Here is an 11,153-nt window from a genome sequence, read left to right as displayed (position 1 = left end):
ACCAAAGTACCGCTGCGGCCGCAAAGATTATTAAAAAAATTTATTAACAGGAATGAAACAAAAGCTGTAAACAAGAGGCAGCGAATGAGAAGTGCGTGTCATGCCAAGTCCTCGGCCTGCTGGAATGCACTGAACCATCCTGCGGCGCGTGGTGGCAGTAGAGGCCCGTGTAAAAAGATGCTAAAGGAGCAGGGGGGGCTGCAGCTGCGGGGGTTGTGTGCAGGGGGTGAGGGGTGAGGGGTGCGCAGGGAGTTTGTGAGGGGGCAGGCAGGGGTTGAGCGTCCCTTAAGTTTGGGTGGGTTAAGGAGTACCACAAATGTGGCTCTGTTTCTGCTGTACTGGTTAGGTCCTGACAGACATACCCAAAGAGTAGCATTCGCAGCTGCTCTATTTAAATTATTTTTAGATTGTTTTGGTCACACCCCAAAGTACCAAGAGAGCTGGCAGCTTTTTCAGGCTGGCCAGGTGTGGGGTGTCCTGTCTGAGGAGGGGGAAGGAGGCAGTGTCTGTGCAGCGACCGGCACCTTGGGGCAGGGGCTGCCCTTACACAGTTATGCTGAGGAAACACCAAAGGCAGACTTGGGAACAGCCCCAGGGGGCTGAGCTGCCTGCTGCTCTTCTGAGCCCCTGGTGCTGGGAAGGGTTGATAAGGAACGGGGGCTGCCCTGGCTGCCTCCCCCCAGCCCCTGCCTCCTGCTGCCAGCAGGGAGCAGGCGCTGCCCGGCGATGTGCAGCAGCAGGGGCTGCTCCAGGCTGGTTGCTGCAAACATTCCCCCAGGAACAGTTTTAACAAAATTTAAGTCAGGTAACGGAGAGAGCTCTCCCTAAAAGCTATGCAGGGAAAATGCTCTGTTCTCAGCAGGTTATTTTCAGCTCCATGCCATCGTTGTGCTGGAGCTGCTCTAGCAGTAGCTCTGAGTGCTGTGTATTTTATTGTGGCTCACCAAGTGCAGCTCCGAGGGCTCTGCTCTGTCACTGCCTGCCTGAATCCTGCCCCGAGGGATTTGTGTCCTTGGGGAGCGCTGTGCTGCAGCTCAGGCTGGCACCCCTGCTGCGACAAGGGGCAGCTGCAGCTAAATAACGTCTGGGAGCCGGTGTTCTGCCAGCTGGGAGTGAGGGACGGGTGGATTTAAGTGCTCTGTTTAGGGCAGTGCGCGGAGGGTAGCGCAGCAGGGCACCCGGTGTCGTGCAGGTGGAATTTTTTAATACGAAAATTGCCAGAGGCCAAACACTTCCTCCGAAGTTGTGATTTGTACTTAGAAGTGCAACTTTAAAAAAAGCAAAAGCCACGTGCCTGGCACAGACAAAAGGGCTGAGGGGTCCCTTGAAGAGAGCTGGCAGCGGAGTCTCAGACCTGTACAGGCAGTGCCTACAGCACCCTCCTCGCCCTTCTTCCTGCAGAAGAAAGAGCTGTCCTGAGAGAACTGCGGAGCAAAGCACTGCTGCAGTCTAAAAAAGCTATCGCGCTTACACGAAGGGACTAGGAATAAGCTGCAGTACGTTAGCTTTCTTCTCATTAAAGTACAAGGAATGGCTGCAGTGAGAGAACCAAAGCCTTCGCCGAACAGATACACAGTCAGGAAACCTCTGTACAACAGATGTCTGCGGGAGCTTACTCAAACGGACACCTAAGCTCTTGTCTTCTGCGGGGAAGAGGAGAAACCTTCATCGAGGAGCTATGTTACAACACGGGAAGGACTGACAGACAGAAATAAGCAGCTAAAAAACAGTTGCCTTGAAAACAAAGCTTTCCTGTGTGCCCCAGGCCAAGGATCGGATCAGCTGAATTCCGGGTACGTGGGAAAAGTGAATTCAGGACTTTTTCCTACCCAGATTTTGGCGGGGAGCAGGCACTCACTCCCCTACCCCCATCGTTCCTCCTCGCGTTAAAGCAACCCCAGGGTGCTCCTGGCTGAGCTGCATCGCTGCTGAGCTGGTGGAGGAAGCTGGAAGGAACCGTGGCTGTGCCGACCAAGCCCCTTCCCCGCGTCCCCTCCTGCCTGCAGCGGGCAGAGCGGCTCCGAGCCGGGCAGGAGCAGAGCAGCCCGGCCAGGAAAATGCATTTCCCTGTGGGGACCCAAGCGACGAGGTGTGGGTGGGTGCTGTGGGGTTTGGGGAGCGTGCCTGGCGTGTGGTGCAGCACGGCCGGCCTCGGTGCCGGCCCAAATCGCTTCTCCCGCTGCTGCCTTCGCCCCGCACGTCTCAGCTCACCTTTTAGGCAGACACAGACACAAGACAGACATGCACACACACTGTCCACGAGGAGAGAGCGCGGCGCACAAACACGTGGCATGAGTCTCTGTACAAACGCGCCGGGCGCATTAGGACCGGCAGCAGCCCGAGCCCCGCACTTCCTTCTTCACGTAGTCGTGGAGCTTGAATTTGGGCTCGTTGGGCAGCTTCATGGACCTGTGCTTCAGTTCCCTACAGGAAGGGGACAAGCATTTACCTTTCCGCCCACGCCACCTACTTCTGAGCTGCCTGGAGCAGCTCCGCTGAGCTAAAACCTGGTCTAAGAGCTTTGTTAGACCCCCGGGGAAGCATCCTGCAGCTATATGGGACAGGCAAGCACTTCCCCAGAGAATAAAGCGGTGCGTGATGCAGCTGGGCTTTCCCTCGGCTCTCTAACTGAAGAACCTGTCCCCGTGCAGCACCAGCTTGGTGGTGACACAGGGGACGGTGCCACATGCGTGGCACAGCCGGGACCACTCACTTACTTGGCGATGGCTGTGAACGCCAAGTCAACGTTTAGGCCGCTTTTGGCGCTGGTCTCCATGAAGGGCACGCCGTACTCCTGCAGGACGAGATGAGGAGGAGGTGAGGGAGGCCCATGGGGGACACCGATCAGCTCCCGGCGGGCACAGCGGGCACGGTGCCTGCCGCGGGGCTCAGCTCAGGGGGAGAGGGGTCCGGCACTGCAGGGGGGGGAAAGCTGCACGAGGGGTGACAGGTAAAGGAGTGCTCATTCTTCAGAGCTTCAGGATAGGGCTGAGAGGCCAGAAATGGCAGCAGAAGCTTAAAGAGCAGAGGTGGAGGGAGACGGGAGTGAGACAAGGGCTGAAGGCGGCTCCCAGGCAGCTGCCTGTGCTGCACCCCGTCACCCAACAAGGGGCTCCGCTGCAGCAAAAAGCCAGCTCCCCTACCTTGGCTAATTTTTCTCCATCTTCCCTTTTCACCACTCTGTCCTGGGCTGAATCCACCTGCCAACAGCAAAGAGCAAGCTGGGATGATTTGGGAGGTCAGCACTGGGCAGCCCCCACACCCCCTGCACCCTCCTGCCCCAATGCTCCCAAACACGGCCAGCCCGGGGCTGCCGGGGCACGGCGCAAAGCCCCCCTGGCTCCCCTCTGCTCAGGGCTTTGGGTTCTGCTGAACGCTTTTAAGGGCCCTGACTCCCCGCTCCTGCCTTTCTGCCACAGCCCACGTGGTTTTTTGGGCACCACGTCCCACGGGCAGGCTCACCCCAAGGTGAGCTCCAGCTCCGCCAGGCTCACCTTGTTTCCCAGGAGCATGAGGACCACGTCCTGCTGCGCGTATTCATGAATCTCTGTCAGCCAGGCCTGCAGGGAGACAACCAGAGAGAAGCTGCAGGGAGCAACGGCTCCAGGAGGAGGAGGAGGAGGAGGATGGGGGCTGCCCAGGGCCTGGGCACTGGGGCCCCTCCGTGGGGACCCTGCCACAACCACGCCACACTGGGGGCTTTACACAGGCACAGGGAGGAGATGGTTGGGGGCGAGATGTAAAATGAAAAGCCCAGCTCGGAAACTCAGCTGGGCACAGCAGGAACCGCAGGCAGGGAGCAGCCGGGTCCCACAGACCCCCTGAACACCCTGGGGTCTGCCCACAGGCACTCGCAGGACCCAAATTCTCTCCTTGGCTGGAAGGCTGCTATTGGGGAAATTCATCATCCTTGTAGCAGAAAAAAATAAAATAAAAATCCCTTTGTGTTTGTAAAGCATAAAGCCAAGGGTTTGCTCTGGGCCGTGCCCCCTGCCTGCTTCACTGCATGATCAGGCAGCACGTGGCGAGCCTGCCTTCCTCTAATCCAGCCTAATTGAATCAAACCCACCCTAACTCCCCGTAATCCCTCACCCCACGACGTGGGGGGAAAATCTTCGAGTAATTTTCATGGAGGAGTCACAAGTTCAGCACGAAACGCCACTGCTGGCTGTGCCCTGCTCCCCACACCCGCAGGCAGCACCCCCGGTGCCCTGGGGCAGGGGGGCAGGAGGATGCTCCAGGGCAGGGTCACAGCACGATGCTGCGGGGCAGGGACACGGCACGATGCTGTGGGGCAGGGACACGGCACGATGCTGTGGGGCAGGGACACGGCACGATGCTGTGGGGCAGGGACATGGCACGATGCTCTGGAGTAGGGTCACAGCACGATGCTGTGGGGCAGGGACACGGCACGATGCTCTGGAGTAGGGTCACAGCACGATGCTCTGGGGCAGGGACACGGCACACTCTGCCATGGAACGAGGGAGCACCTCGTTCCTAGCGGCTGGCTGCGCTCGCTTAGCGGGAGCGAGCTCCCCAGCTGGTGCTGTAATTAACGCGGCACAAATCTGCCGGTGCGGTGAGTCTGTCGCCCCTTCCATGTGCCAGGAAAGGGAAATGTTCTCCACGCGTCCTCCGACGCCCCAGCACCGTCCTCGCTGCCAGCCGGCTGCGTGGCACCGCTCGCAGCCCCTCGGAAGCGGCCGCGCTTTGCGCCCCTGGCACACAGCTCTGCTCCGGGCTCCCTCCAGCTGGGGCTCAGCTTTTCCCCAGTCCCCAGACCCTGCTCATCTCCGGGGCTGGCACAGGGCACCACCACCACCACCAGTAAATCCCAGTGCCCAGTGCACAGGGCTTCAGAAGCTGCAGAGCCTCCGCGGTGCCCCAGCAGTGCAGGAAACCCACAGAGCTGCCCGAAACCGCCAGGAGAGGACCGGGAGGTGCCGCACCTACCTGGATGTTGTCGAAGGACGCTTTGTTGGTGACATCGTAGAGCAGGAGCAGGGCTGCGGAGAGAGCAGGGGCTCGTTAGTGCTGGCACCGTGCCCCCCCCTGAGCCCCCAGCCCCCGGAGTGCTCACCGTGGGCATCCCGGTAGTAGGCGTGCGTGACGCTGCGGAATCGCTCCTGCCCCGCCGTGTCCCAGATCTGGAGGGCAGAGGACAGGGGTCAGCTGCATCCCGCGGGGCAGAACGAGCACTTGGCACAACCCCACAAAGTTCCCTCAGCATTTCGCTTCCAGCAGCAGCCCAGGGGCTGCTCTGTCTGCACCGCCTCGCGGCTGCAGGGGGGTTCTGAGGCCGGTAAGAGGAGCGGTGCCAAGCGCAGTGAATGTTTAAGCAGCACCTCCCTGCTCCTCAGCACATCTGGCCGCGGGGACGGCGGCGTGCAGCAAAGGGTCCTCGCGATGCCTCCTTAATGGGAAAATCCATCCAGCAGATGGATGTGTGGGGACTCGTTACTTTAATTTACCAGTTCTTAATGCCGCGATATGTTTCCAGAGTGCCACGCTGCTGTTGGGGGAAGATCGGTGCTAATGGCGTTATTCGGCTTCTGGCACAGGGGTCAGGAAGCAGCTGGGGCTCGGGGCGAGCAGCTGGGGCTCTGCCTGCTGCCAGGGCTTTTTGGAGGGACTGGCAGGGAGGGACAGAGGAGGGGGTGCACTGCACATGCATGTACATGCACACAACGACAGCTTCCAAGCAAGGGATGGAGATGGGGACCAGCTTTTGGGGCTGCTCCTGGCCCGTTGGCTCCCAGGGGTTTTACCGAGCCCCGGACACCGCAGGAGCTGCTCCAGGGCCATGGGGACGCACCTGCAGCTTCACCTTCACCCCATCCACCGTCAGCACCTTATTCTGAAAGAGAAGAGAAGCAGCGGTGAGGCCGCCCGCCTGGCAGCTGCTGCCCCGCGCCTCCACCGGCTCCACCGCCGTGTTTATGCTGATTTTCTCCCCCATTTTCTTAAACTTGCATAAATTGGTCACAGCGCCTGTTGGAGTAATTTGCATGGTGGCACAGTGAGAAGATCATTTCCCGCGCCTGCTGCAAGTTACATATATTTGGATACTTAAATCTTTGTGTCTGCATGGCTGATTTAGTGTGCTGCGCGGCTCAGGCTAGACCACCTCTGGCAATAAATTAATGAGTGCCAGCATCCCATCCTAATGGCCTTCAAAAGGCGCAGCTAACTACTCCATATTCAGTTAGCGACGTAAAAATAACTCCTCTGCCTGCCACTTTTGCTGATTTTTCTCCCAGCAAGCACCGCTTTGCCTCTTGGTTTGTTTTTCCCCATTTTGCTCGTGTTTAGCAGCAGGGCTGGCAGGGAGGAGCAGAAGGGGCCATGCCCCTCCGTGCCACCCCCCGGTGCTTGCCTGGGGCTGAGGTGCAGGTTCCTGCGAGATCCAGCAGCAGGGAGGGAGCAAAACCAGGTTGGGAAGATGTCACCCATCCCACAGCACTGCAAGACCTGCGTGTTTGCGAGGGCAGGGGCTGGGCACCACGGGCACCAGCAAAGCAGTGCCAGCTCCTCAGATCCTGTTTTTCAGAGCCAACAGGAAACGTTTTATGATCACCCGGACGGAGCTGGCAGTGGTGTGGGACGGGGGCACCACGAGGTGTGTGGGGAGAGCCTGGCCAGGGCCGCACTCTGACCGCACACCAAGCGACCGCAGCCCCGCGAGCTGCAGGCGGCTCTAAACGTTCATCAAACCCAACCCTAAAGATCAAACAGCCCCACAGGACGGAGCAGAGAGGAGATTAATTTGCTTGCTAGATCGACAGAAATTAGCACAGTAATCACCAGGGTGTGATTAAAACAATCCCAAGCAGTGGTGTGTGACGGGGCTGGGTGTGCTGGGGACCGGCACCTGCTGCATTTACGACTGAGCCAAAGCCCGCAGCCAGCGTGTGGAGCTCCCTAGGGTGCACAGTGCCACATGCATCCCCTCTGGCAGTCCTGTGAGGTGACCTCAGCAGCAGGCACGGCCACCAAGCACCGGGCAGAGCTCGGCAAAGTGCCTCTGCCCCACGGAGAGGCCATCCCAGCACCTCGCGTGCTGACCTGCCACAATTACCCAACGCCACGGGATGCTGGCGCTCGGCATTACCTGCCAGGACAGCGCTGGCAGGGCTCTGCCTCTGCGTTTTGATGTTTTTAATCAGGCCAGAGGTAAGATCTCAGCTCCTGCACAGCCACACTCCTCCAGCAGCGAGGATGCGGGCGAGGAAGAGAGGAGCGGAGTCAACGAGCGCGCTAAATTTACACCGTCTGCTAAAGCAGGCGCAGGGGAGACGGTCGCAGTTTATAAATACCTTCAAAGGCAGCGATGGAGATGAGGGAGTGGAGTGATTCACGGCCCTGGAAGGGGTAAAAACGGGCAGCCAGCCCACGGCTGGGAGGGGAAGGGGTGTGGGTGGCGAACACTTGCACAGGGCGCTGAGAAAACTCCTCGGCAGGGGGCTGCGGGCGCATGGGTCGTGGCAGGGGAACGGAGCGGGTCCGTTGAGGGTGCCAGCACCACGAATGTAAAGGGGCTGGAGCAGCCACACTCCACAGACACCGCTCACACCGTGTTGGGGATTAGCAGAACGTTTTGGTGCTGAAATACAGCACCATCAGCTGCAAAGCCACGGCAGCTCGGGGGAACGCACAAAGTGCAAGAGACCGCGGTGTAACGGCACCCCGGGGGGAACAGCACCCCTCTGCTGGAAAAAATTGCACAGTGAGCAAAGGGGAGAAGTCCCAGTCCGGATCCTAAAGTCCACCACTGCCAGTGCCCCCCTTGCAGTGACAGACCCCTTGTGAAGCACACGGCGCTGGCCCCATGCTGCTGCCTCATACCAGCCCAATCCACGCAGGTTCTGCAGGTGCAAGGCTTACTGTTCTGCAAGAGATCCCATTTCCATGCCCTCAGAAATCCCTGACCAGCCCCGATGGCCCCACACAGGCCGGTACAGCCGAGCCAGAGCTGCCCCCCTGCAGTCAGGGCACGGGGTCTGGCCCCCAGCCCACCCCTGGCCCCACCACCTGCCCAGCGCAGAGGGGCTGGGACTGGGAGGAAGGCATCACCCCGCAACAACCACAGCCACGAGCGAACGGCGAGGGACAGCCGGTCCTCACTAAATATTTCATAGCACAAACCTCGCTGCTGGATGAAAAGGAAACCTCTACTGGCAGCCGGAGCTGGTTTCCTGCGGGCAACAGCTTGCAGCTGCCTGCAGCAGGAGGATCTTGGGGACCAGGAGGACGGCTCGTGGCCAGCTCCCTGCCCCAAGCTGATGCACAAACTGGGGCCAGTTTGCAGCCGACGGCTATGCCCAGGGCTCGGCTCACCCCAAGCATGGAGCAAGCAGGGCACAGCAGCCCCCAGGTGGGAAGGGGGGCTCCGTGCCCCTGTCCTCGTGGTGAGCGATGCCGTGAGCGCAGTGCCAGCAGCGGTGGCAGCCGGGTGACCGGGCACTGCCAGCGGGGACCACGAGGCGTGTGACGAGTGCCACGAGGGCTGCAGCTCCAGCACCGCACCTCGTGCGCTGCCTCCCCTCTGGAGGAGCTTAATTAAAAGCAAAGCTGGCAGCAGCAGGATTCAAACTAATTAGGACTGACCTACATTTTGTGTTGGGGGGGATTCTTAAAATTAATTGCAATCTAGACGAGCAAGGAGGAGTGTGTGCACCCAAGTGCTGCTGGGCCAGGCTGGGGAAAAACCTTGAGTCCCCAGGGTTTCAGCAGGGTCTGGGGCTGGTGCTGGCACAGTGTGACCGTGCTGCAGCCCCCCCGGCTCGCCCTACGAGGAGCAATGGGGGGCTCAGAGCCACAGCACGGGGCTGCCACCTGCAGCATGCTCAGGCAGGTGGCCTGAAGGGTCATTGTGGGATGTGCCAACAAGGGGACACAAATTCCTGTGCATTTGCAAGCCTTTCCAAGTGCCTGTTTTCAGTCCCTCCAACTTGTAGAGCATTTATCTACCAGCAAAGCTTGGGCAGCTGAATTTGGAGCAGAAAGGTGGCTCGGGATGCTCCTGCTGCAGGACCATCGGGTCAATGCGAGCAAAGGAGCACTGCAAGTGAGCACGGACTGGAAGCAAAACGCAGGTAAAAGAAGAAAAAAAAAAGCCGAGCAGAAGCAGGACAGGCTGTGTGAAAAAAGGCAACGGCACCACAGGGCAGGGCTGCAGCCAGCACCCAGGTGGCTCCAGCAGGTACCCAGCGGAGGGGCTGCCTGAGCCCACCCCAGCAGCAGGGCTGCCAGGCTCCCAGCTCAGGGAGCTACACTTCAGTGCCATACCCACAGCCCTCAAAAGGCACAGCTGGGTGTTTCAGCGAACAATAAGCAGCCAAAGACAAAAGACAACATGTTCCAATGTACCGAAACACAAACCGTGCTGCCGGCCCTGAATGCAAGGAGGAGCCGTGTTGGAGTGCTGGGGGTTTGTTCCTCATCGTGCACAGTTTAACATAAAGGAGGTAATATTCACAACAGGCCCCCCCGCTACGCAGAAGCAGGCAGGGAAGCCATCCACGCAGCTCGGCTGTGCTGTCGCTCCCTGCTTTCAGGACAGCCGTGCTCACCCGTCCCTTTCACGGGGTTTGGGCGGAGGTAGGAAATGTTTTCTGGTGGGAGTAGCGGTGGGATGCGTGGAGCGCCTTTGTTGGAGGAACAAGCTGCTCGTAAGCTAAATACTCCTCGGGATGACAGATAAATAAAGCTGGAACCTTGCAGACGCAGGGGCGATGAGATTGCCAAGTGCAGGTTCCTGCAGTTAGGGGCTGTGTTAGCCACGCGCCAGCAGCCCCGCAGCACGGTCCCACCCCGGTGACCACAGCACAAGCTCTGCCTTTTGGAAGCAGAGAGGAGGGGAGGAAGGCGCCCACTGGCAGAACAAAACCCCGCTGCTCCCCCAAGCCCTGCTGCTCTCGGGACACTTCGTTTGTGGCTGCTGTTCGGGGACATCCCCGGCACGGGAGGGCAGCGGGGCAGGGAAACAAACCCGTGGTGCGCAGTCACACACACAGCCCTGTCCTGGCTTGTCCTGCTCTCGGCCTCTGCAGCTTTTCCACACATTAGCTCATTAATTAAAGCCTTAAAGATTAAATTGGATACATGGATTAACTCGCTTCGCAATTAAACCGACAAATCACAGGCTGCTTGCTGAAACCCTCCGACACCAGGGAATAGAAACCAGCCCCGGCTCCCCAGCACCCCGAGGGCTGCCTGGAATGACAGCCCCACCACAGCCCCCCCTCTGCGCACACCCGGGTGGCACGGCACAGCCTGGGCATGGCCACCTGTGGAGGGCTGGGAAGAGAAAATCCCAGGGCACGGGGACCCAGCAGCTCCCCAAGGAGCCCCGCGCCCCCTCCCCGTGCCAGGGGCTGTGGCTGTGCCCACCCTGCTGCTGGGGGGTCATCCACGGGGGCAGGTCCCCACCACACCGCCATCTCCACGTCTAGAATAGGGGAAAAAAAAAAAAACAAAAACCACCACCGAATGTCATTAGTGCGCTCTGAAGGCAGCAGCATCCCACCCGCCTGCGCCCGCGCTAATAAGCAGGAGGGCGAGTTCCTGCGGAAGGGGGAACAATTGCATTAGAGAGCATACATCAAACCCGACCAGCGACGGCCGGGGCACTCGCCGAGTTAATTAGCGGCGGTAATGGCTGAGCTGCGGGCTGCAGGGCTGCCAGGGCTGCAACACGGCCAGGGCTGGGTGCGCTGCCAGGGCTTCGGTGTGCCAGCCGTGGCCGCGTGCGGGGTCCTGCCGGGCTCGTGCCGAGGAGAGACCCCAAATCTGCTCTGCAGAGCCCCAGGGAGCCCCTGCCCCGGCTGCTCCCCCCGCAGCACCGTGAGCACAAGCACCCCACAGCGGGGCAGGGATGCTGCTGTGACGGGGCCATAGCAGACAGACAAACACACACTGCCCCTGGGAGCGGCTATGAAAATGGATTAAGGATCGATGTGGAAATCTGCCCAGAGCAGCAGGACACTGCATTCAATTTGCTCATTAAAACCCTGGAGTTTTCCCCCCAACATGCACGTGCCGCTGCCAGCGAGCTGGTGCTGGGTGCTCAGCGCCTCCTCCAGCCACGGCAGCCACAGAGAGACTCCACGGAGATGGGAGCGTGGCACAGGGCTCCCGAAGGCACCGGGAAC

The 11,153-nt window shown here is 59.9% G+C and overlaps 1 protein-coding gene across 1 annotated transcript in view; it reads right to left on the bottom strand.

The window, feature by feature from the left end:
- Nucleotides 1–25: 25 nt before the first annotated feature.
- The window catches only part of RAB26 (RAB26, member RAS oncogene family), a 29,044-nt gene continuing 17,916 nt past the window's right edge, over nucleotides 26–11,153 (bottom strand). The window contains exons 3-9 of the mRNA XM_068698889.1: nucleotides 5,816–5,857; nucleotides 5,081–5,147; nucleotides 4,954–5,006; nucleotides 3,495–3,560; nucleotides 3,144–3,200; nucleotides 2,718–2,794; nucleotides 26–2,424 (exon numbers count right to left, since the gene is read on the bottom strand). Of these exons, the coding sequence (XP_068554990.1) occupies nucleotides 2,322–2,424; nucleotides 2,718–2,794; nucleotides 3,144–3,200; nucleotides 3,495–3,560; nucleotides 4,954–5,006; nucleotides 5,081–5,147; nucleotides 5,816–5,857 (465 nt within the window). The 3' untranslated portion in view covers nucleotides 26–2,321. The remainder of the gene's footprint in view (nucleotides 2,425–2,717; nucleotides 2,795–3,143; nucleotides 3,201–3,494; nucleotides 3,561–4,953; nucleotides 5,007–5,080; nucleotides 5,148–5,815; nucleotides 5,858–11,153) is intronic.

The sequence above is a fragment of the Anas acuta genome, chromosome 15, assembly GCF_963932015.1.
Source record: "Anas acuta chromosome 15, bAnaAcu1.1, whole genome shotgun sequence".
Lineage (NCBI taxonomy): Eukaryota > Metazoa > Chordata > Aves > Anseriformes > Anatidae > Anas > Anas acuta.
The sequence above is the reverse complement of the archived record's forward strand: the minus strand, read 5'-3'. Positions and strand labels throughout refer to the sequence as shown.